At 32.2% G+C, this 27383-nt stretch overlaps 1 protein-coding gene across 1 annotated transcript; it reads left to right on the top strand.

The window, feature by feature from the left end:
* Positions 1 to 994: 994 nt before the first annotated feature.
* Positions 995 to 26596, top strand: LOC107450763 (adenylate kinase 8). Its single transcript, XM_087150521.1, has 10 exons — positions 995 to 1189; positions 3370 to 3457; positions 4025 to 4167; positions 6508 to 6667; positions 9058 to 9090; positions 11096 to 11236; positions 18258 to 18389; positions 21433 to 21522; positions 24566 to 24713; positions 26107 to 26596. The coding sequence occupies exons 1-10, from the start codon at positions 1106 to 1108 to the stop codon at positions 26444 to 26446; spliced, it is 1359 nt and encodes a 452-aa protein (XP_087006647.1). The 5' UTR covers positions 995 to 1105; the 3' UTR covers positions 26447 to 26596.
* Positions 26597 to 27383: the final 787 nt, after the last annotated feature.

The following is a 27383-nucleotide window of genomic DNA, read 5'->3' as shown; positions in this document are numbered from 1 at the left end:
TTAATGGTAGGAATTTTTTTTACATTATACCTTTGTGCAGAGACATTAAAGTCTCAAAACTTCTTCCAAAACTTTTTTCTTAGTTTATAGTTCAATTATTTGTGAATATTATTTTGACTCACTTTTTTTAAGTCCTGTATTTTTTATCTATTTTTTGACAAGTTATATTATAAACAGTAAAAATGAACTTTTATAATTTAGCGAAAAGCATTTATGTAGTAACTACAAACAATATTTATTGGTATTTAAAGATCAGGAAGGAAACATGATTTAGGCTAATGAAAGCTGGTTCTGAGAAAAACAAATTTTCAGTTTGAGAATTTTCAGGAGCAAGCATTGGAATGAAATCGTAAAAACAAAAATGTCACAAACTCGAATGTCACAAACCTTCATTTACATCCCTTAAAAATTTCAAAACAAAATTCACAATTTTCGTTGTCGAGAAAAAAATAACATTTGAGAATCGGGTAGGACAAAAACCGTTTTTTCCTCAAAATTCTTCCCCAATCTTCAATAGAACTTCTTCATTTGTCATCCCGTCGTCGTCTTCAGTATTATAAGATATTATGTGCTCATGCGCATCGTATTTTATGATAAATAATTTACTTATATGTCAGTTACTAGATGGCAACGAGTAGAATTTTGTGGTTGCCATGGTGATAGTTTTGGAATGTAGATAGTTTTTTGAGTGAGTGTAAGTTTTCTTTGGAATGACGACGCCGCAATTTTGTTGAGTTAATAAATCCTCCTTTTTATAAAACGTAAAAGCGGAGTTTTCTTAATTATTTGATTCGAAGTTTGACAAATAGTCAGGCGATAACAGCGATAAATTCAATTAAAAATATTAAATAAGCGATTAGCTCATCCTCTAGCTAGTAGTTAACCGTAGTGCCGATTCGTAGCGCTGAACCATTTGGTTAAAAGTTTAACCATTTTGTCCCGCATTGAAACGAAAAAAAAGGGTTGCTTTTTTACACGGACTAGCATCAGAATGGAAACTATATCTCCGTTGTGGCAAGTTAGCTAAGTCCGTTAGCGTAGGTCCCGTAACAGTTAAGTTACGGATCTAGTTCAGCCTCGGTGATAGCAAATAATCGCAACAAAAATGGATGCAACTAAAAGACCATTGACTTTTTCAAAAGATTTTTTTGCGTATGCTGAGAACAAGAAAATTTTAGATTTGTTTCAGGTATTTTTCGTTTTCTTTCAGATTTAAATTTAAACTGATTTAAGTCAAAGAAAAAAGGTTTAAGTGACAAATGAGTGAAACATCATTTGTTCAAATAAGCCCTTCATAGATGATCATTTGAATATTTTCTTAATTTTGGAAGAATTCTATTATTATTTTTTTTTAAGAAACTGCTTGATTCTTTGTCTTCAGAAAACAGTGAAGTTGTGTAGTGCAGCTTAGCGTTTTTAATAAGCGATTATTTTTCTAAATTTAGACTTATTTCCTTAACGCTAGAAGAATCTTTAAAAGTTATTTGTATCAGGCTTAAGATAGTTTAATTCTAGCTATTTTTCTCCTTGGACTTAAAATACTTGGTTATAATTTTGGCGTAGGTAAATTTGTATTCATTTTAGTTTCTGCATTTTGAAGGGGATTTTAAAAAAATCGCCAAGCTATTATTGACACCAGTGATGATAATTATTTGTGATAATAGGTACTACCGGTATAGGTTTTATAGGTATTGAGGCATTTCCTCCCGAAATGGAATAATACCGATTTTACTAAGCAGTTACACCATTTTAAAATAGTAAGCTAAGGTCATTATTTGTGATTTCCGGTATGACAATGTTAGCCTTCGAAATATTAAAAAGATATTTGCTTCTTTTTTTTTCAGAAAAAAATGATAGCGTAAGCATTTGTATCGCATTTATTAATATTTGTTTTACAAAAGCAAGATAATCGTGCGCAGCATAATTCAGAGTGTCTTCATAAGGGCAAAGTTCTAATTTTTCTTTTGATGATGAAGTTTTTATCATGGTTTGACGTAATTGTTAATTTATCTATGTTTTCCCCCTAAACACTTTCACAAAACAATCACACAAAAACACAAAAACAATCAACACACATAACATAAACAATCATAACATAAACCATCAAATTGGCGAGTGTTAGTCGCAACATAACTGACTCTAATTGAGGAAAGTAGCAAGTTCAGAATATCTAAACACTTTTTTTTGTTGTCTTTATATAACTTTTGGGCAGTTTTCGGCTAGCCGGGTGCATGCAAAAAATCACCAAAAAATGTTGAATTCCGTCAACATTTTAATTTTTAACTATTTATTATTTCTTTATTTTGTTTATTATTTCAAACACTGAACATGATGGACGTTAATAAAAAAATTAAACAAAATAAGAGAATAAAAAAAAATTTTAAATTTCCGAAATTGAATCAAAAAGTTCCAAATTTTGGGATTCTTAATTAAACAGGCAGGGAAAATTTTCAGAGACTTGTACTGTGTTAAGCTGTGTAAAAAGTAAATTAATTATAGTTTTTCCTGAAATTGTTAATTGAAAAGATAAATAAAAGTTTCAGTGATATTATAAATTCGGGAACTGAGCTTTTGAAAAGTGCTTAAAAATACATAAAGTTATATTAGAAAGTGTATTGTCCAGTAATAGCTATATTTTCGCTACTTAAGTGTAGCCCCTGTAAAAAAATCCTTTGTGCATGCAAGGTCCTCAATAAGAAAGCCAAAAGATCAACGTAGGGACAACATATAGAGAATTCATAACTTATAATAAACACATTCGTCTGAAGAGAATATCTATTTTAAGACTTATTCTCTTAATATGTTTAACGCTTTACTCCTTATGGTTTTTAAAGAATTCATAACATATAATGACTTATTCGTCTACAAAACTAACTATTTTAAGACTTATTTTTTTAAATATGTCTAATGCCTTACTCCTTTTCTTTTTCAAAGAATTCACAACATATAATTACATATTAATTTAAAAGGAATTACTATTTTAAGACTTATTCTTTTAATACGTGTAAAGCTTTACTCCTTTTGGTTTTTAAGGAATTCATAAGATATAATAACATGTTTGTCTAAAAAGAAAAACTATTTTAAGACTTACTATTTCAATATGACTAATGCTTTACTGCTAAGTTCTTAAAGAATTCATGAGAGTATGCTTAAAGGAAGAGGCTACAAAATAATGATTAAGGAAAAGAAGCTTTCAAAAGGCAATTTTATCTGTTCTAAAAATGAAATCAAAAATTTTAACTAGAGAGTTCGAAAAGTCTATCACTCTCCTGTGCTACAATCTAGTAAAAAACATGACAGTTATATGACAAATTTACCTCATGAGGTGCAACAATTTTTTCGTGAAATATTTAATTTTTTTTCTTTTAGAATATGTTCGAGAAGTTAACAATTGATCGCCCGGAAAATCCTGCATCTTATTTAAGAGATTTTTTATTGAAAGGAGGAGGCTGTAAAGGTAAAACTAATTTAATTAGATTCTTATACAAAATAACTCTAACGCATTAAATTAATTCAATCATAGAGAAAAACTTACAAATTAGGACCTAGGAGCCCAGGTGGTTCAGGAGACAGAGCGCCCGCCTTCAAATGAGGAGAACCGGTTCCAAATCCCAGCGATGACTGGTTGATTCGAATTCCGCACCCGGCTTGCACCGACCACAGTGTTGACGTAAAATACCCTCAGTGGTAGACAGATCATGGGTTAGAATCCCTTTCCCGTCAGGTTAATCATGGGAGGTTTTCCTCTCCGTTCAACGCAGCAAATTTCACGAAGGAAAATTTTTCCTAAGACCGATTCGGGAGTTCCCTTGTCTTCTAGATTAGATTCAAAATTTCACGGTTACGGAGTTGAACATAATTTTAAATTTAAATATTGTTGCCTGAGCAGATTACAAAAACCTTACATTTTTATTTCCTTCCTTTTTTTCGTTAAATGATTTTTTATACCATTGTCCTGTTTAGTGTAGTTTATATTTGTAAATTGGATCAAAATTCATTTTAATCTTTTTTATCACCCCATTAGTGCCAAACGTTTATGTGCTTGGTCCTCCAGGAGCCAATAGAAAATTGGTTTGCACCACATTGGCCAATCACTTGAAGTTAATCTACATTACAACTGGAAGTTTGATAAAGGATCTAGAGAGTAATAGCGGAAGGAAGTATTCAGTAAGTTTGGAAAGGTTTTCAGTAAAAATCGGAAGGATTTCTTTTAAAATAATTTTTACTATTAAATTAATTTATTTCTATACAGTTTATTTATTTAAATTACTGAGGTTATTTGCTCAAGGTTATTTGTTTATTTATTTATTTTCTTTCGAAAATTAATTTTAGTCTTTTAGATTATTTGTTTTATTTTATTACTGCCATTTAACAGCCGACGCAGTTTTGGGTTTACGAGTACAAATGTCCAATTCCGTTGCCTTGTAACTTTGAACCCAATCCAGAAGACAAGGGAACTCCTGGATTAAGTACCTTCCGGGAAGGGGACTCTAACTCAATAACCATCTACCACTGAGGATATTTTTACATCAACACTTCGGTAGCTGCGAGTTGGATTCGGAATTCGTATTGACCAGACATCGTAGTGATTCGAACCCGGTTCGTTCACCGCCTAGGAAGGCAAACGTTCTATCTCCTGTCCCATCACGACTCTAGATTATTTACTTATAATATTCTAGTTGCTTTCATTTTCAGAAGAAAAAAAGAAAATGCAAAATATTCTTTCATTCTGGGTTAAAAAATTGTAAGTGTCCCTGCCGCTGAAGTTTTGGGTCTTAAACTTAACATTAAATTTTTTTTACTAAGCAAAAACTATAAAAATCAGAAACTTAAAGATTGCAGATGCTAAGAAAATTTACAAATTAAGCAATGGAATAAAAATTTTAACATTCGGCTTCTCATTAATTCGAGAATTATTTACTATTAAATTTGTAGTAAAAAATACTACTCGGCTCAATCTGCCGCCCACAGTCATGTCATATGCATGATTAAAGATAGGCGTGCTGAAAGAGCCATTTTTATCAGTGCACTCAACATTGAGTTTCTTTCGAAATTACAATTTGTTCAAAGGTTATTGATTAAGAAAGATGTTATTGACTTAACTTTCAAAGGTAACTGACTTCTTTTAATCGTCCTGTAAGTTAAAAAATACATACATTTTTGATTGATTATGTGATTTAGATGAATAATATGTAATTTTCGAAATTAAGTGTCACTAAAGTAAAGAAAGATCCCACATAGCACAGATTGTCACAGTGACATCATAATAAAGTCAAAAACGGCCCTAGCCGTCACAGTCACTGGTGTGACCGTTTTGAATTGTCTCCAAGTGGTTACTTTGATGTTACTCTATATTGTGATATCACATGAAAGTCTCCGTGATTATGTATTGTGACTTTCGACAAAGATATACTTTACGGTGACTAAAGTCATTTGAAGACTTTGTTGCCACTTTCTTGCAACTTTGATCCCTTGAAAATCACATGGAAACCATTTCATGACTTGTCTTACTAAAGTTCGAGAACCATTTTTTACGACTCATCTCATTTTGTTCTCATATTTACTTTTTATCGAATTTGATTTATTGAAGTCACGTGTGTAAGTTTATGCGACTTTTCGCACAAAAGTTATGATTCCACTTTAGACAGAACAGTCATTTAACCTTTTAATGGGCCCTTTATTTCTAGTAAAGGTAAATTAAAGTATTTTTGGAATTGAAATTGTTTTAAGAACAGTAATTGATATTAAAAAAAAACTCTTTTAGTTCATAAAAATGTCATTTTTTTGTGGTAAATATACTTAACATGACCTATTAGAAACTTACTGACTTTTATTTTTCTTTATTTACAAAATAAATTCCTTAAATGCTACAAACTTCAGAAGGAATTATGTATTTTATAACTTTTATCCGTTTTTTAAAAGTGACAAATGGTTACCAATTTTATTCAAACTCACTTCAAGAAAGTTATTGAAAAATGGAAACCTAAATTAAAAGTGGTAAAACGTGGTGGTAAGTATACTTACCACGGCCTTCAAAAGGGTTAACTACATTTATAAGTCTTGTAAGCAGTTTTTTGCGACTACCACTACCAGAGACTACCAGTGTGTTTAGCACTACAACATTGCTCCCACCAGAGTTATAGCTGTGATAGAATACGATGAACGGGTACCACTGGTTGATTCATTGCTGTTTTGTGAGAAGCCGAGAGAGCTGTATTAAGATCACCGATCTTTTTGATGATCGTGTATACTATCGTGCATATCGTACACTAGTATACATCAGATGAAAGAAATAGATATCAGAATGTTTTTTGGTTACGTCAATATTTTTAGATACCAAACACAATCATAGCGTTTTTATTTCGCGATACGCATTTCAATGTAATTTTCTTGACATATTATTGACAGTATTTATACTTGTTCATGTTTAGACAGCAAGTCGAGTTATGTAAATAGTTTGTATTGTTATATGATGACGCTTGTTTCAGAATATCTTTTCTCTGGCAGGATGAAATGGAGATATCTTATACAACTTGGGCTGACTTAATAAAGAGACGAGTTGAGAAAGCTGATTGCCTGCGAAATGGTTGGCTGATTGAAGGATTTCCTAAAACTAGGAGACAAGCATACACTCTTCGTAAAATTGGAATATTTCCAACTCATATTGGTGATTATTTTATTTATGTTTCAAATTTGAGTTTCTTAGTACAGGAAAGGGAGTGTAGAAGAGTCCTTATAACCTTAAACACATTGAGAATAGAAGAGTTTTATCTTTGCTTCTGTAATGTAATAAAGTAATTATGCCAATCAAGGCAGATTGAATTTGGGTCGGACTGAGAGTGAGAGGGGCACTTGAAAGGGATCTAAAGAAAAAAATTAAACTTCCTGATTTTTCAGAAATCTTAATAAAATGTTATTGGATTTGTTATACACTACTTGATTTACATATTTTTTTTAAAAAAATTTCAAACATAATTTGAAAAGTGAAATATTTTACTTTCGGTTTTTAAACAATTTCTTTTTTTAATTGATGTAGTAAGAGTACCATTCCAAAGATTCTGCTTTATTGTAACAAATTTAAAAATTCCTTTTGTTTGTCCATAATGTTATCTTTAAAATGCATAATAGAAGACAAGTTTATTTTGTTTAGAATTATTCATCTTAAAGAGAAAAAAAAATATTTTTCAATTACGTGTCTTCTAAATGGTGAAGAAATATTGCTCAAAAGTTCAATTATCATTTTGTGTTGACACATTTTCTTCCATTTTTTAACTGTGGATTGAACTTTTGGGGGCCCTTAGCCTCAAATATTTAAGGAGGGCAGGGCCCCACTTTTGTAACACTAACCCTGCACGTTCTATGTCTTTAGTATTATTCATTCAATAAAATTCTGAAAAAATAATAAATAAATAAATAAAAGCTTATTAATAATGCTAAAAATTAAGTCATGATGGCTCAGGGGATTGAGCTTTCACCCTCCAATGAAGGGAACCGGGTTCGAATTCCAGCGATGGCTAGTCTACATGAATTTCGCATCCAGCTTGCACTGACCACAGTGCTGACGCAAAAATATTCTCAGTGGTAGACGGATGTAGGATTAGAGTCCCCTTGCCGTCAGGCTAACCGCGGAAAGTTGTCGTGGTTTTCCTCTCCATGTAACTCAAATGCGGGTTAGTGCCATCAAGAAGTCCTCCATGAAGGCGATTTTCTCCCAATACTTGATCTAGGAGTTCCTTTGTCTGCTGGATTGGGCACAAAATTGCAAGGCTACGGAGTTGAACATTAGTAGTCGTAAACCCAAAAAATAGGGTAGACTGCTCAACGACGATTATAAAATAAAATAATGCTAAAAAAGGAATAAATTATAATTAAGAATAAGTTAAAGTTCTTCAGTGCTCTTTTCGTTATAAATAGACATGACATCCCAGGGCCACGCATTCAAAGGGGTCCAGGTGGGTGATAGCAATTTTAAGTTTACTGCACCACTTGGTAGTAATATTCGCAGCTATCTCGTAAACGGTGTGAGGAACATCGGAAAAGAAATCCAGTTACAAAAATGAAAAGTAGCTTGTCGTACATATTAATATCGAGAATAAAATTCTTAAAGCAAGCATGTGTTTTGTTTATTTCTAAAACTGTGACGTTTTAATTTCACTAAAATGTGACGTCTACAAAAACGAGTTGAAAAAAGCTTCTCTACAAAAAAGTGTTTACCAATGTGATAATAAATGAAATTTACATGAAGGCATGAAAAATAAAATATTTGTTTCTTTAATGACGTCATATATTTAGGGCAAATTTAAAATTAAACTGGCGCACTTTTGCATAATCAATTCCTGTTCTAAAACCAAAATTCTACAAAGATCAGAAGATTTTATCAATACATCCTTTCGCTTACCTCTTAAAGTAATTGCAGATTTTAAACAGGGTTGATATAGTTAAGCGAAAAAATGCTAATTAGCAACCCATTCTTGGGTATCAACCTTGAAAAGAATCAAGCCCTGACAGTAAACGTTTTTACTCATGTGATCATTGACGTCAGAGAAAAATAAAAACAGAATACTCGAGAAAGTGTAGGCTAAATATAATATGTCCTGAAGTAGCTTCATTTCATTTTGATACAATTCGTTTTTTTTTCTAAGTTTGAAAAAAATAAGGAAAGAAAAGAAAAGATATTCTTTTTTTTTGTTTTGATTAATATTTGTGCCACCAGTTTTTACTCCAGAATGGTCTTACATCCATCATATATCAGCTGGTTGTTAATGAAAATGAAAACGTAAATAAGGACTTAATGTAAACAAGAACCAATGAATAATAAACAGCAAGAATGTGGCTAAAACCATTATTAAAAGTTTAATGTTATACATTTAGGAAATCATACTATTATAAATTATAGCATAAAAGCCTCATTTTGGGGAACTCCATCTACGGGGCAACTCCATCTATGTTTATTAGAGAGTCCTAAACTCTAAAACAATGTATATAGTTTATTATCATACATCTATTTAATGTGTTCTTATATTCCAGGCATTTAAATTGCTTTCTTTACTTTTTCAGTTGTCATTGAAGATGCTGTTATTAATTACCAGGGTAATATTATTAATTACTGTTCCTCTTATTGAATATAAATTACAGTCTTTGCCCCTGTTCGCGGCCCTCACTACCTCCATGATTGCCTCACATTCATTGCTATTTTCTTCTTAAAAGTCGGTATTTCTCGAAAAAAAAAGATGCAGAAAAGATTTTGTTAATAAAATATCGGGTCCGGAAATTCCTGCCGATTTTCCGTAGGCGGAGATCCCAAAGGTCCGTCAAAAATATTAACACGTTCACGCCGGGAAAAGTGAAAATACTGGTAGAAGAACTATTTCAATATTAGATAATATTCGGGAGGAGTTAATCTATTCCCAACAATAACAATTAACTGTAAGGAAATTTATCACTGCGACGAAGCAATTCAATATAAAAATTGCATCCGTTAAAAACAATTGGTGGTTATTGATTTTTATTATTCCCGAAAAAAAACTAAAAAATTAAATTTATTGTTACCAGTTTTTACTCCGGTGCGCTGCCAAGATGCGAAAATCTAGCGTGACCCACCGGTGGGTCACCCCGGCGTGAACGTGTTAAAGTGGTAAGGAAATTAAAGCTATAGAATATAATTAAAGTTTCTTGTTCACCACAAAGGTTTGGAAATTTATTGCATTTGTAGAAGTCTGATATATGCTAGATAAATCTTTCATAGATGCCAACTTGATCCGGACAACGGATATATATTTCCGAGTAGTAGTCTTTTAGTGAATGATTCTTGGCTTAATAAATTCGATTTATAGGGTTTTTACAAACTCGAAATAATTCAAAGGCTTATGTGATACGCCCCTTTAAGCCGTGTTCAGCCTCTTAAAAAGTTAGTAAAATTAACCGAGAGTCTGAAAATCTTAGTTTGTTGTTCTCTACCGAGCCGTCAGGGTCAGGGAACTGTTCTTACATGAGAAAGGTTTAAGGTTTGAATCCCAGGAAAGGCATGGATGTTCTTTCGTTCTCTGTACTATCTGTACTTACTGTGGAAGCAACGTTGACCCACCTAACATGGTGCTCCTAAGGAAGAAGTCTTCAAATCTGCCCTTCAGATGCTTGTATGACGAAAGGTCATTCCCCAGGCAGGCATTGAAAAGAAAGGAAAAGTTCTCTACCTTTTTTAAAAATACTTTGGAAAGTCCGAAGCAGTTGGCAGCTCCAAATCTTTAACTCCCAGAGACTAGAAATGACTATCGGTGATATCTGACTCTGGAGTACTTCACTCCTAGCATTTAAACCCAACTTTCCCCTAAGACAGAAAAAAGACAAGCACAGACTTTTATAGTCTGCTACTGCTTCTGTTATTCTCTCACACTAATATCATACCTGCCAACTCTTCCGGATTTTCCGGAAGATTTTATTTTCATATTTAAAGTGGTAGTAAATATATACTTTTTTTTCTTTTATAAACTTAATTTTTAAATGATTTTGATCACAATTTTGATGATTTTGATTCTTACAAAAATTAAGCACATATATTAATATGCGCTTCTATCATGGTTGTCAACTTAAGTTTTTTGAAATGCAACGTATTTGCTTGCTTAAAATTGAAGTTTTAATTTCATTTTAATACCACTGGGAAAAATGATAATGGAAGAGATTAAAAGTTGGCAGGTATGTAATATACTATACACTGCTATTATTCCAGTCGCCCTAGGGTATCATTTCATGTGATGATGTGGAGTCCCCGTTCCACGCACAGGAACATCTTACTCATTCTCAGTTTAAGTCTAAGATAAATGTTCACTAAATTGAAGTGGTTGTGAAATTAAGAAAACTTCAAACTGCTTTGATGAGTAGTTTGCTGTCACTTGAATGTTTATGACGGATCTTTGGGAACTCCAACTATAGAAAAGCACGAACGTATAAATTAGAGATCTCCAGAAGGGTGAATAAATTTTCTTACAATAAACAAAAGTCAGGAAAGCTAGTTAATTATAAGTGTTAACAAAAAAGTAAAATACGAAAAAGTATTTCTTAAGAAAATAAATAATTAAATAATGCACCCTGCTTTCAGGTGCTCAGTATGAAGAAGATCGAAAAGAATTATTGCAATATGCCGGGCAAAAATCTCTTATTTTGGACCTCCACAGAAGTAGTTACATGAAAAAATTCATAATCGGGAAGTACTCAGAAGCTCATACATCTCTCAATAAAGGTTAATCGTAAATACATTCTATTTAAAAAATTAAACATAATTCTGTTTAAAAACAATTTGTTATACTATGAGAAGAGAGTTTTTTTTAAAAACTATAACTATATACACACGCTATAACTGCTAATAAGACATCTTAGTTATATTCATTTGTTGTTTTTGTCATAGCATATTTTGTTTGTAATATAAAGCAAAAAAACTGGAAATTCTCGACTTTATTGAAAATTATTTTCTTGTGAAAACGGTCAACAAATTCCGAATAAGGGTTAAGTTCTGTAATTAAAAATTGACTTGTTTAAGTTTTGATTAGATTGTAAGCGCTGCCCTATGTTTTTTACTCGTGTGGTTGTGGTTACTTATATTTAAAAATTCCTAACTCAGACTGGTCGGGGGTACAATTTTTACCGTAATGGTTTGAGTTTCATTCTACAGCACTAGAAGACCTTGCTAAAAACTAATGCCTTGCTACTTACGTTAAAAAAAAATGAGAATAATTTTTATGAAACAATATGCATTAAATAGGTTTTCATGTGGTTTATCGCAAAATAAAATGATTTTTCAACAAAAAAAATTTTCCAGAGAGTTACAAAAAAAAATTTTTGTCTCTCCACTAAAAATACTATATTTCGAAATTTATTGAAAGAAATTGAGCACAAATTTCAAGCTTTATATGAAATAATAAGTACTTTTAATAAAAAATATAAAATCCACTAAACTAAAAAAATTAAATATAAAAATTTATGAAACTATATACAGAAAATATCATTGATGTGTTTCGTAAAAAATAAATGATTTTCTAAAAGTAGAAAAATTCAGTCAGAATAATTTGAATTTTTTGGCACTTATGAATTGAAGAAATTAAATCTCGGGAATTAATAAAGGAAATTGAACAAAAATTTCAAGCAACAAATGGAAAAGTAAGTGCTTTTTTAAATATATAAAAGCTGCTATTTAAAAAAAAATACACCACAAAAAGACTTTTTTCAATTGTTAAATAAAAAAATATATTCTTTCTCTTAAATTAAAATATTATCTCTGTACTGAGAACATATTTTAATTTAAAATTTAAAAAAAAAATTCTTTTCATAGTAATATTATTTTACTTTCAACATTTAGAAGTTTCTACACTTTCTTTGAAAAGCACTTACCATTTTACACAATACCCAACATTTTTTTTCAATCTTTTTAACAGTGGCTTAACACATAAAGGCCTCTTTAATGCATTTAGTTCGGTAAAAATATTATTTCCGTTCGTTTTTCCTGTTAATTTTTACTCCAAGTGATGACTAAATTAAAAAAGAAAAAAATTTAATATCTTTTAGAAAACTTAGCTCTAACTACAAGTTTTAGATTTTTCCTATACCTAGGCAACCCTTCGCGACACAAACTACCTGTAGATATTTACATTATTTATGCGATACATGATTTCAAGAAGATTATTAACATATTAACACTCATATTAAGACTATCACGATATTTAGAGTCAATGCTTGATAAGCGATACAAAAAAATTTTGATGATGTTAATATTACCACGTTCACGCCGGGAAAAGTGAAAATACTGGAACGGGAAAAGATAAAATACTGGTAGAAGAACTATTTCAATAGTAGATAATATTCGGGAGGCGTTAACCTATTCTCAACAATAACAATTCACTGTAAGGAAATTTATCATGGCGAAGAAGCAATTCAATATAAAAGTTGCATCCCTTGAAAAAAATTGGTAGTTGTGGATTTTTATTATTCCCGGAAAAAAACTAAAAAATGAAATTTATTGTTACCAGTTTTTACTTCGGTGCGCTGCCAAGATGAGACTATCTACCGTGACCCCGGCGTGAACGTGTTAAAGAATATGTTCAATCTGCACTACTTAGTTTAAGCCTCATTTTAAAAAATATGTAAAGTTCTCAAAACTGTTTACTACCAACATTTAAACAAAGGAACTTTAAATATATATACAATATCAGCCTTGTCTTAATGCTTCTTTCTATCGTTGTCAGTTGCAGTTAAATAAGTGCTAACAATAGTTGGCATCATGGATGAAAGCGAGACCATTTCAGTTATAACTAGTTTTCGGGAGGAGTAAATCTATTCGCTTTTTCAAATTCTTCAACAATACCTACTTTTTCAAGGACGACTACGAACTGGTAATTGTAAAGGTACCTGCCAGCTTTAACGGGCACCAAACCTCTTAGTCTGTAATTTGCCCTAGGGCAACTGGTACTTTTGGCATAGATAAGTTGGGGGAAATCAAGGCAGTTGGGTTAAGATATATAATATTAGATAGAATATATATTAACTTAATAAATAAATAAATATTGTACATTGAATTAACCGGTTAACGCCCAGCATCATTTATTTAGGACAGTTCCTTTTTTCAAAGACATTCATTGTGGTGGGAAACTTTTTTCAGTATTTTCATTTATCTGTTTGAATTAAAAGATTCTCAGATACCAGAATGATTTAGTTATTTCTGATTAGATCTAGAATTATAAGGAGCAAGTACTTTCTGATCTATCAATGACTTTTTGAATGCCCTAACAATAGAAAAACCAATTAATTTCGATAATATATAATACCACTTTTCCCATAAAACCACTTTTTGTATCATTTCAATTTATAAATTCGGGTCAAAACGGGTTAATAGAGTAATGATACGTTAAAATTAACATAGTCAGGGGGGCAATTAGGTCAACCCTTTGCACTCGAAGTTCTTTCAGCTGTTAAAAAAATGGTCGCAATCACTAACATTTTTAAAGATTTTTTACAAACTTAGGGGCCGTTCAAAAAGTACGTACATCCCGAAGGGGGGGAGGGCATTTGCTATTATGTACGGTTTTGTACGATGGGGAGGGGGGGAGGTATTATACAAAGTACGTACTTTTTAAACATACACCAAATTTAAATTTGACTTTATCCTACACACTCCTTAAGTAAATATTTAATTTTATTTAAAACATAATTATCTTAATTTTTATGAAAAAGGGGGGTAGACTAATAAAATGTACGTACTCTAAGGGGGGGGAGTAAGACCTTATGTACGGTAATGTACGAAGGGGGGGAGGGGTTTAAAATTTCTCCATTTTTGTGTACGTACTTTTTGAACGGCCCCTTACCTTATAATACCCGGAGATCACTGAATGAAGTAGTAACTAAACATTAAGCTGAAAAAAGTTTCACATTTAGAGTGGTGGGTAGTTTACAAGTGACAGTGGTGATCTCTCGAGTGCAAAAGGTTAATATCTAAGGGTGGAATACTCCCGAACTGAGAATCACCTGTGTTCCATTCACCTTCCCAGAAGTATCCATAGTAATAATAAAGGGGAGGGAGACTTATCTATTATATCTTTTTGATAATATTCCATCTGAGGGCAGGAAATTAGTGATTGGGTTATAATATCTGCTGTCTTGAATAAGTTCTTTGCTCAGAATTAAGTTAAAGTCAGCTGTAGTGGTATTTTTTGCATTGTAGAAGAAGCTGGCACTCAGTTTGTTGATGAATTCTCTCACAGTATCGATGTTAAGATCAACTTATATATTTGTTTGGTATGTGCTAAGGGACAACCGTGATTACTTTTTCTATGGAAAGAAAAACTAAACTCAGTAGCTGCCTCATAAAGGGCCGGCCTACTGTTCCCATCTCAGCCTTCTTGACCTTGGGCTCTGGGGAGCAGGAGCTGATGCTCCGGTTAGGTGGTCAGCCGAACGCGAAGCCCCCAGTGCTTAGTTCCCAAGCATGCTTGGTACTCATTTATCGACCCACTGAGGGGATGAAAGGCTGAATCAACCTTGCCCGGCCCGAGGATTGAATCCAGGACCTGTGGCACGGGAGCGTGAAGCGCTACCGCTCAGCCACCGAGAGTCTAGGGTCTTTTCTTTTTTCTTTATTTATAAAAAATTGGGCACCGGGGCCGCGCAGAAGGCCCCTATCCCATACATCATGAAATAGCATAAAAAGTTAAAATAAAAGACAGTTTGAGTTCAGCAGTCTATGGGGTGGCTGTTAGCGAGTCTAGGGAAGGAAGCAAATTTATATACATACTTTAATTGTAAAAAAAAATCTCAATAGTTGCAGAAATTTTATTTTTCTGGAAAAAATTCTAGAATTAAATGTCTTATTACTTTTAGTTCTTTTCCGTCTTGGTGTATATAGGCTTCCAGCCCTGATTGGCATCTATGATTAATAACAAGCTACTGGTTCGTGACATGTCTATTAATAAAAAGGCGTAATACGCGGAGTGTCGGAAAAACTGGTAGTGCCACTATTTCTAGATTTTTTTCAAAAGTGAAAAGCAGTTATTATTTTTAATTAAAAATTATCTACTTTTTTAATGTTAGAAACAGTCCGGTATACACGTATTAACTTTGTTAGGTCTAGGTTGTCAACCTTTCTCTCCTGAAATCAAGGTTAGTTTAAACTGGTTTTGCTACCAGTTTTTTCAATTTTCAGGACACAAACAGCTTTTTTCAAGTATGTTTTAAGAATAAAATAAAAAGTATGTAGCTATCAGTCTATTTCAGAAAGAGATATTGAATTTATTACTACCACACCATATAAATTATATCATAAATAGGTATCTTAGGCATAGTGATTAACTAACTAATCAAATAAATAGAAAAAAAAGCAATAATCTTTAATCAAAAACTTACAATTGGTTTCTACTTTGGCTGTTTATTCTTAGTTTGATTTTTTAAAACATCCTCTCCTTCATAAGAAGGCCTCCACGCAGTTTTTTGTAAATAGATCATTCAAAATGTGAACCAGCTTTGCGCGAGTACCGAACACCTATCATAAAAATACCAGAAAGAAATTTATCTTGCTTTAATATTTATACATTTGATCAAATAATATGTGGTTGTTAACAAAGACTTAGTCAGTTTAATTTTGGGAGGCGTAATAATAGTTTGATTTACATAATCTATCACTGCTTAATTCAAAATAAAAATTATGTGGTTACACTTTGAGCTAACATTAATAAGATATGTTGGAATTAAAATGAAAGCAAAAACAAGACTGTTAAATTATAAAAAATAAACCTTGTCTAAACTTAACACGTTCACGCCGGGGTGACTCACCGGTGGGTCAAGCTAGATTGTCTCATCTTGGCAGAAACCGGAGTAACAATAAATTTCATTTTTTAGTTTTTTTCCGGGGATAATTTAAATCCATAACTACCAATTGCTTTTACCGGATGCAATTTTTATATTGAATTGCTTCTTCAGAGATGCCAACTGCTCCGGACACGCCGAAATAACTGAAAAATTGGTAAATAACTACAAGTAAATTTTGCATATATTTGACTATTTTTGCTTGCTTTTTAAAAGGTAAAGCATGGCATAAATATTCCAGAGTGGGGAATCACATAAGCCTCCAAATTATTTAGAAATAGTGGTGGATAAAAATCTACTTAATTGAATTCATTTAACCGAGAATCACAATTGATAAACTACCACTTTAAAATGTATACTTGCTGTCCGGAGCAAGTTGGCATCTCTGCTTCTTCGCCGTGATGAATTTCCAATAACATTTCCAATAACAATTCACTGTAAGTGAATTGTTATTGTTGAGAATAGATTAACTCCTCCCGAATATTATCTAATATTGAAATAGTTATACCAGTATTTTCTCTTTTCCAGTACCAGTATTTTGACTTTTCCCGGAACGTGTTAAGCTACCTCTTTTTATTTTTTTCCATTCTGATTCTGGTTCCGTACGAATGCATTTATGACTCGCTAGTCCCGAAACGGTTAAAAAATGATCCAATTGTGCTCATGTACCATTTTAAAAGAACTCATACTCATATGTGTTGGTTATCTTAGCATCAGCCCCGCTAGGGGCTCCAACTAATTCATCTGAGTGGAAATAAATAATAAATCGCCGAAGCGCAACTGAGAGGTGAAAGTTGGGGTTCAGTATCTTTTACTGAGAGAAAATTAAAATGAAGTAGTGAGATTGAACAAACAAGTTTGAGAGAGAGAGAAGAGGTTTTGTGGCAGACTGCCTCGCCTCCCTTCGAGGTATTACCCCGAGCTTCACAGGTGCACAGTAGCCACATAGCCCCAGGGAAAAGGGGAAATACATAATAAATGCGCAAAATTATTTACAAGTATTTACAGCTATTTACAAAATTTACGGGACAAAACTCCGTCGGATAGGAAAAAGGCGGTTGCCGGGCTATATTTCATGTTGTCTTTGATTTTAAAAGAAATTAAAAGAAATTTATGATATATATTTGAGAATCAAATCTGTAGTGGTTGACAAGTGAATAAGACAAACCAATCATATTCACAAAACCATTCATATTCATTCCGTTTGACCTTTATTCCTTTTTTTTCTTTGGAGGTGTGGGAGACTTTGCGCTATTGATTATAGTTAAAATTGTTCTTTTCAAATGATAAATGTATTACATTTTATCAATTTTGTGTCTTTAAAATGCAAAGTACTCCTTACTGCTAAATTGGTAGCATACTGCTAAATAGTAGTAAAAATTAGTTTATTAAGTGCTGCTGGGTATAATTCGAATTAAGTGACTTGGCTCATTTTTTCATTGTCTTCCACATTTTGTAGTAACTCCTACTATCGCATGAAAACGAGAATTCGCATTTATTATTTTCGGGTCTCTGTCACAAAGAAAGTTAGAAAAGCAGTAGCTGTCAGCAATATGCTTCCTCTATTCTATATATCTAAGTAATATACGTTTCTCATATCTGGTAATTTTATTCTTTTTATTAGATTTGTCCTGAGGATAGGAAAATTCAAGCTCTTACGTTGCGTTTTAATTTTAATAAATTTGATTTAAAATTATTTTAACTACAACCATAATATAAACAATTCAAACTTATGCAATGTGAAAAAAGACAAGATCTTCAAAAAAATTTAAAGAACTGAAGGATAAAGGGAAAAAGTTAACTTGCTTTTTGAAATATTTCTTTATCATTTCCTCCATTTCTCTGTCCCTTGAAAATGAATTTTTTAAAGTGTTAAATTTTGATCGTTTTAATGTGTGTTTTTTTTTCTTTCTTAGTCGTAGAATTTGTGCGAAGCAGTCAACGACCATCTCTTCCTTACTTGCCAAGAGTTCTTCTCTTTGGACCCTACGGAAGTGGCCGAAAAACAATGGCCAAAATGCTGGCTGAGAAGTATAATTTAGTACAAGGTATATAGTTAGTAATGCTCTTAAACTTAATTGCTTACTTTCAACAGCCACAGAATTTCTGTGGAAACTTCATACGCGTTTTTCTGGTGGCGAAATAAGTTATGCATTAATGCTGCGTTTCAAATATTTCACTCCTACGAAATCCTTGTGACATTATTGAGAGATACCCCACTTTCATGTAACACTCAGGTCATAGATTACTCCTTCTTCCAGATTTTTCGAAAGATTCTGTAATCATTGTGAAACGTGTAAAAATAGTTTTGTGCGTCTGCGCTTAGATGTTGTAGTTCCTTTGCGTCGCACTAGAGCTGAACAATGGGCTATTGGCGACGGTCTGGGAAACATCCCTGAGGATGATCCGCTCAGTCCACTGCGGGACTTATCGTTAAGACACGGGCTGCGGGTCTGCGCTTAGAAAAAATATTAAAAGATTTCTCCAAAAAATTTATTTTTCAATTCTCGTTTCCCTTCCACTTAAAAAATTACTCTCAGAAAGAGCAAATGTATACAAGTGTGTCAGTTGTCTGCTGCAATGTGGGAAACAAAAAAAAACAAAACAAAAAAAACATCATCAAAATTTATCTAGGCACCCTAAGGCCGTTAACTTTTCCCATCCATCTTGATATGGTATCTTAAAGATGGCTCTTTCTGGTAGTTTGAATGCGAATTCGAATGGATGCCAACTAATCCTTTCGAGGATGATTTTCCCCAGTGGTAGTAAAATAGAATTTCAATTTCAATTTTAGACAGAAATGTACTTTGTATTTTGAAAAAGCATACGAGGACTACCACGACGCTAGTGCATATTAATATTCATACTTATTTTTTTTAAAAATAGTAGTGGTCAAAAAGATAATAAATTAAGTTTATAAATGCAAGGAATGTATAGAAAGCATACATTTTGTTACCACTTTAAATAAAGAACTAAAATTTTACGCCAAATGCGCAAAAGTTGGCAGGTAAATGACTGCATAGCTGCCAATTCGACAACTTTTATATTTAAAATGGCAGTGAAGTTTATGTTTCTCTATTTAATTATTGGTTTTATAAATGAAAGTTAAAAAATTTTTGACTACCACTTCTTAAAAACTAATTATGTATTAATTATGAATGATTAATTATGTATGATAAGGGGTAGCCGTAATCTGGAAATTGTAACCCTAATTATTGAAGGAAAGTAAATGAAAGTTTGGTTCCATTGTGTTAATTTCACTTTTTGCGTTTTTAGTCATGGCTTTAAAATAAATTGCGCAATTTAAGAATAATTCAGACAAAAAAATAATTTTTTAATAGTTATTTTTTATTATTTAATTTATTAAAGAACGAAAAAATTTTTAATTATGAGCCATGCATTTTTTATACCATATTAATATCCATACTTTTATATTGTGAAATCTAAGGCTTCAATTGTTTTTCTTTATTGAACGCCGAGAAAAATTAAAATTAATAATTTTTAAAAAATAATTTGGCGACAATGAAAAAAAAATATTTAAATGAAGCAATTAATGCCTAAATGCGGTACGCTTAACAATAAAATAACTTGGGCACGCGTGGCGTAAATTTCATTCTTGATTTTTTTCTTATTTTGATTCGATATCATTTTATTTTTATATTATAATATATGATGTTTCTTTTTAAGTGGTTTGCTACTCTTAATTTAAAGAGATTTGAATGAAATATTATATTTAACGAATAAAAGAAAATACTCGAAATTTTTACACATTTTGCGTAAATCAAATTTGATTAAAAAATATATCCATCCAATTTGATTAAATCCATTAATTTTTTAATTTTTAATCCATTTATTATTATTACCAACAGTTTTTATCCTCACCTATGCATCACCTTTAACTCCTTGGGGACGGTTGATTCAGAAAAGCATTCGTACAAAATCAGAATCATGTTGAAATTAAATAAAATCGTACTTAAATGTAATCGTTGCTAATTTGACAGACTTACTTTGCTTTTATTTTAATTACTGTTAGTCTAATCATATATATAATCAATGTTAATTCAAAGTATAACTAAATAGTTTTATTTTAAACAAAGTAATGGTGATTTAAATAAATCAAACAATTATAACTCCGCCCACAAATAAACTGCTAAAGAATTACTTTGATTACCAGTTTTATCTTTTTACCCTGATTGATACAGTTTTATGCTGGCACGTATTTGTGACAGTCGACCCGAAAGGGTTTGCATAAACATCTTATGTGAACAAAAATATCATTTAAAAATGTATAATTATGTAACCATAGTACAGGGTTCATACGCATCTGGAAAAAATTAAAAAGTGGTAGTAATACTAATCTTTTTTCAATTTTTTTTAATTATTTTTGTAGCTACCAGATTATTTTATTTTCTATAGGTAAATTTATATATTGTAAATTTATTATAAGTAAATTGATACCAATAGCTGCACATTTCACCTCCGACGCCTCATATCATAACTATCAAAACAAATAGTTTCATCAACCTTTCTGAAAATAACGTTTACTCATGCTGATACAATTCTGAACAACTCCAAAATCAAACAAACACAGTTTAGAGGAAGCTGCTCAATTTATTTTTGATTCCTTTTTAGTTATTCAAGCAAAGAGCTTGAAACATTCATAAAAGCAACTCCATTGCCTGCTTACCTCATTGCTCAACCAAAACTGTTCAAAAATTCCAGATGAATGGGATAGGGGCCGCTTCGCGGCCCAGGTGCCCAGTAAAATCTAAACACTAGGACTAGGATAAGTAAATTGATAAATCCTAATTTGACAGAAGTGTAATTGCATTCCGATAGTGGTAGCTGATATAAAGAAATGTTCAGTTTCGTTATAAGAAAATTGACACCAGCTATTAATTTTTTCTGAGTGCCTACGAACCTCGTATTAGCTTATGTAATAATCAAAATGAAGATGCATGATCAAATTAGAGTGTAAAGATTACTAGATGTCTTGAAAATAATGATTATTTAGCTTTTATGGCAAAATTATAAAATTCGTCTACGCTTGTCCCTATTTCCTCCTTGTGTTAATTTATGTTTTTTTTACAGTTGATTACCAAGAAGAGTTGAGAAAAGCTGCCCTGAAAGATACCCCTTTAAAACAGAAATTTTACGAAATATTAAAAACTTCAGAACCTGGTAATTTACTTGTAACCAACTTATTATAATTTCAGTTTTTTTACAGATACCATGTAGCATACAACACTGTTATATAAGTATATAGAGTCTAATTCTAAGGTGACAGTCTGAATTTGAAAATACTGAAATCAAACCGACTGGAGTAGGGCAATAAAATAATTTTGAAAAAAATTTTTATTCTTCTGCACGCAAATGTAAGAAATGTAATATAATATTAAGAACAAATGTATAAGAATCGAGTGTATATATTTTCGTAGATTTTTCAGGTAAATGTCGATTTTCAATTTTATATAAAGTTTATCTTAACATGTTGAATGCCATGGGGGTCACCGGTGACCGGAGAAGCCAAGTTTATTAGAAACATATAATTCGAGGAATTTTTTTTTTTAATATTATTATCGTTACTAAAATGGCTTGAAGAAATTAATGCAATGTAGAACACACAAAAATAGTTTTATTTATATACACAGCGATGACAACTTTCTCCGGACAGCAAATGAATATTTTCAAGTGGTAGTTTATGAATTGTGATTCTTGGTTTAACACGTTCACGCCGGGAAAAGTGAAAATACTGGTACGGGAAAAGAGAAAATACTGGTAGAAGAACTATTTTAATATTAGATAATATTTGGGAGGAGTTAATCTATTCTCAACAATAACAATTCCCTGTAAGGAAATTTATCACGGCGAAGAAGCAATTTATTATAAAAATTGCATCCGTTAAAAACAATTGGTAGTCATGGATTTTTATTATTCCCGAAAAAAAACTAAAAAATGAAATTTATTGTTACCAGTTTTTACTCCGGTGTGCTGCCAAGATGAGATAATCTAGCGTGACCCACCGGGGGTCACCCCGTCTTGAACGTGTTAATAAATTCAATTTAGTAGATTTTTATTCCACCACTATTTTTCAGCAATTCGTAAACTTATATAATTCATCACTTTTTTTTCAGATTTGCCTGCCAACTTTGAATCCCTTCCATTATTATTTTTCCCAGTGGTATTGAAATGGAATTTAAACTTCAATTTTAAGCAAACAAATACGTTGTATTTGAGAAAACTTAAGTTGACAACCATGACAGTAACGCATATTAATATATGTGCTTAAGTTTTGTAAGAATAGTGGTGATCAATATCATTTAAAAATTAAGATTATAAAAGAAAAAATAGTATATAATTACTACCACTTTAAATATGAAAATAAAATCTTCCGGAAAATCCGGAAGAGTTGGCAGGTATGGATTTGTCATACTAAACCTTTTATAAAACTAGCAAAATCTGTTTGTCGTTATTCACTGTGTAGCGTGAAGGGCAAGCCATGTAAAATGAGATGTAAGAATGCATTAATTTTTTATAACCCTTTGCATACCTGCCAACTTTTACGCATTTGGCGTAAAATTTTATTTTCATATTTAAAGTGGTAGTAAATATATACTATTTTTTCTTTCATAAACTTAATTTTTAAATAATTTTGATCACCACTATTCTTAAAAAAATTCAGCATATAATATTAATATGTGTTACCATCATAGGCGTCATCTTAAGCATTTTCAAATGCCACGTATCTTTTTGCTTAAAATTGAAATTTTAATTCCATATTATTACCACTGGGAAAAATCATTATGGAAGGGATTAAAAGTTGGCAGTTATGCCTTTGGCATAATTTGACGAGTGAGACTCATCATGCATTTATTTTGAATAAATAAACGGTGGGAGTAAAAGTATGTTGCCATGCTTTGATAACTTCCCAATCGCTAAAAAGAGAATGTTAAAGGGTTCAAAAAAATTATTTAAAAGCTACCAGCTTATAATTTAGCTGTTTCTCCTTAAACTGGTATTTAAACAACTCTGATTCCAAAGCTTGCTACCATAATGATGCACAATACAAAATGTTTTCATACAATATTTATTATTTTCATGATGTATGGGTTAGGGGCCGCTGCGCGACCCAGGCACCCAATTTGTTTCAAATAAAGAAAAAAAAGAAAGAAAGAAGATTCCAAAGGGTTAAAGAAAGCATATGAAAAGTCACCACTTTAGCTTTATATAATTATTGTCATTCGAAATGCATTAAAAAATTCTTTTTAATTTTTTTTAACTATTTAATTTTATACTTTTTGTCTAAGAAATTCATTGAAAAAAGTTGTTCTTTATCTTTTCCTGCCTTTTCTTATTAACTTCAGAAACTTCGTGCCAACAATAAACTTCGATTTGAGGTCAGATATATTTGTATTGCGTATAACTCGCAAAAAACTCTCATAAATCTGTTTAACTGTATAATTATTGATTCTAATTATTTAAGTAATTGATACGAACTATTTAAATTATCCATAAAATATTGCATAGATAGGTCACAAATACGAACTCAGTCAAAATCACGGATAATAGTAACACTGGTGCATGGGACAATCTTATTTACGACCTTAGCACAACGCATTACCCAACTGAACTATTTGACCAGACATGAAAGAAGTTGATGTAAATACAAAATAATGCCAACGTCGGAATATCAATCCGAAACAAAGGTTGGACAAAGATATTAGCTTGAAAATGGCTATACTAGCCAACAATGTGTTGTAGTTAGAAATTGCTTGTATTGTTTTACATATTTATTAAAAATTGATGAAAAAAATTGAAAAAAGAACTGCATTATTAAAAAATAAATAAAGATTTAAGAGAAAAGTTTGCTTTTTAACCTCTTCAAGACGGCAAATCGTATATGCAATCTCAGAGTGGCGTCAATCAGGATAAAAAGAAAAATCTGGTAAACCAATTGTTCTTTAGAGATTTATTTGTGGGCTGGGTAATAAAAGTTTGATTCTTTTTAATTCTCAACTACTTAATTCAAAATAATAAATTATTCAGTTACCCATTGAACTAACAATGGCTATTTATGTAAAAATTAAAGTGCAAGAAAAAAATAAGTTTGTCAAATTAGACCTGCCCACATTTAAGTTACCACTTTTTAATTTTTCAGTCCTGATTCTGTACGATGGCATTTATGACTATGAAGTTAATACAAATGCAAATTTTTATATCATAGTTCCCAATGAACTGTTGGTGGAGGTGGCATCTCAAAGACTTCTAAAAGAAGATTGCCTTGAAAGAGGTTGGGTGATGTTCAACTTCCCTGACACAAAGAAACAGGCTGATCTTCTGATACAATCACTGCAGGGATTTCAAGTAAATAGGTGGGCAGCTTAACATTTCAAACATCATTGTGAATAGTCCAAAAATGAGTATTAAAATTATATCACTTTTTAAAATAAAATTTAAGATATTTTTAATCAATTTTCAAAGTCGTTAATATGTAAATAAATTAACCGTAAAATAATTCAAAAAATCATCATTGCAATTTTTTTATTTAATTTTTTAACCGTCATTGAACAGCCGACACAATTTTTGTGGGCTACTATCGCCATCTACCCGTTCAACCAAATAATAATAATAATATATACGAGGGTTGTAAATTAAATAGTGGCAACTTAACCTTGAAACTCACAGAAGGGCGGGCATGCGGAAATTGGATATGGGAGCGGTGAGGTGGTGCTGTTGTCGATGTGTAGAGTGCAAAAAACAGTCGATTTGCTTAGAAGGGTAGTTGTTGCGTGGCGTTAAAGTGAGGAGTTTCGTTTCCATCGCTCTAAAGCATGTTGTGAAAAGGCTTTATGACGAAAAAAGACGAGATGCTTGAACCCATCGTGCTACTGTCCTATACGGTAAAACATTTGCTCCACAGGCTTCCACTAATCCTCGATAGCATTCTGTTGCATTTTTGCCACGGGCAACCTCGATTTTAAGCCACGACAGCTTATCACCTTTTGAAAACATGCTTTAGAGCGATGGAAACGAAACTCCTAACTTGAACGCCACACAACAACTACCCTTCTAAGCAAATCGACTTTTTTTGCACTCTACACATCGACAACAGCGCCACCTCACCGCTCCCATATCCAATTTGCGCATGCCCGCCCTTCTGTGAGTTTCAAGGTTAAGTTGCCACTATTTAGTTTACAACCCTCGTATGACGAGCCAGTATTATTAAACTGTGATGGCTCGGGGAATAGAGCGTTCATTTCCAATGAGGTGAACCGGGTTCGAATCCCAGCGATGACAGGTCGATACGAATTTCACATCCGGTTTCACCTACAACAGTGCTGACATAACAATAGTAGACGGATCATGGGGGAGAGTCCCCTTGCCATCAGGCTAACCGTTGGCGGTTTCTCTCTCCGTGTAACACAAATACGGGTTAGTTCCATCAAGCAGTCCTCCAAGAAGGTAATTTTCTCCCAATACTTTAACCAGAAGTTTCCTTGTCTCTTGGGTTCTAAATTACAAGGCTACGGAGTTGAACATTAGTAGTCTTAAACACAAAAAATTGGGTCGACTGTTCAACGACGGTTATGAAATAAAAAATAAAAAGAAGTACCGTCTTAGTGCTTTCGGATGACCAATAAGGAGAATCCTGTAATAGCCAATAAGTGTAGCTCAAGTGCGACGGTTAAACAAAGACCAAAACTTAACCAAAATAGTAATTTTTCATACTTTTTTTTTAATACTTCTTGTTTACTTTTTCTACAGAGCAATATTTCTTGGGGTGACTTTATGGAATTGCATGGAGCGAGTCGAGCCCCGGAGATTAGATCCCTTTACAGGTCAGATGTATCATTTAAATCAGCGACCCTGCTTCCAGAGAGTGGCCATGAGTCGCCTGATTCAGTTGCCTCAAGATTCTGCGGAATCAGTGAAGGCAGAACACGAGATCTACTCTCGAAATGTTACTGAACTCAGAAGTTTCTTCAGCACCTGTTTGCCCGAAGATATTGTGACCGAAGTGGACGCAAACCCTTCCATTGAAGATGTGTTTGAATCGGTGCAGGGAGCTATTTTGAAGTCAACGAAAATCCAGATTCCATTTTAAGCCAAAAGTTTCGGTTCAAATTTCTATAATGCACTCTAAATAACATTATTTTCTTTCATTTTTTTTCTTCTAACTTTTGTAAGCTGGGAAATATTGTTATAGTATAATCCAATTTACTGTTAAAAAGTAAATAAAGTTCCTTTAATTTGCATATTCCTTAAACTCGTCCCCCTTTTGTATGTAACTGTAAATATTAATTAATATTTATTTTCCTATTGTACTTTAATTTCACCTTTTTCATGTATTTTTTTTATTACTTGTAATTTTGTTATTACCTAATAATGGCAAAGTGCCATTTTTTTTCTCTCAAGAACTCTATTTTGCTCTCCAAACTTTATTTTTGTCATGTATGTTTCTTAGTCTAATTTCAAGATGAATGGGAAAAGGGCCGTAAGGCCTCAGGCGCCCAGTTCCACTACAACGAACGATGATAGCTGAAAGTCATAGCAATTTCTTACCTGCTGACTTTTAATCTTTCTGAGAAAGAATTTTCTAAGTGGTATAAAAGCAATTAGCCTAAAGATTAAAAATTGGATAGGTGGCGCTAGCGTTGGTCAACTGTTAAGGCAGCCAAAGCCTGCAAGTGGCTGTTGCGCTGTCAAAGAGGAGGAAGTAAGACAATTACGACTTTACTCCATGTATTTAAATTTTGGCTAGGTTGAAATTCGCTATCGTAGAGACTATTATGCTTTTATACACACTGCTTGAAACAACTAAAGAATACTGAGGATGTGGGTTGATCTTGTGCCTGGAGAATTGTTTGAATAATTGATACGTAATCGACAGGCGTAGTAGTCAATATGAGATAAAAATGACATTTGTTTAACAAGAAAATGCTCTTTAATGAGCATTTGGGAACAAAAGAAAAAAACACAATCTGTGCATTTGAGAAAAACAAATAAAAAAAAAGCGTTTCCTTTAAAGAAAATCGATTTTA

Source organism: Parasteatoda tepidariorum, chromosome 9 (genome assembly GCF_982258835.1).
Source record: "Parasteatoda tepidariorum strain Cologne lab strain chromosome 9, Ptep-v5.0, whole genome shotgun sequence".
Taxonomy (NCBI): Eukaryota; Metazoa; Arthropoda; class Arachnida; order Araneae; family Theridiidae; genus Parasteatoda; species Parasteatoda tepidariorum.
The sequence above is the reverse complement of the archived record's forward strand: the minus strand, read 5'-3'. Positions and strand labels throughout refer to the sequence as shown.

Bases quoted from the DNA above. Each gene is read 5' to 3' on its own strand.
- LOC107450763 (XM_087150521.1), top strand. From the start codon at position 1,106: ATGGATGCAACTAAAAGACCATTGACTTTTTCAAAAGATTTTTTTGCG. The intron at 11,237-18,257 runs GTTAATCGTAAA...TTTCTTTCTTAG, and splicing joins TCATACATCTCTCAATAAAG to TCGTAGAATTTGTGCGAAGC. The intron at 24,714-26,106 runs GTGGGCAGCTTA...CTTTTTCTACAG, and splicing joins CAGGGATTTCAAGTAAATAG to AGCAATATTTCTTGGGGTGA.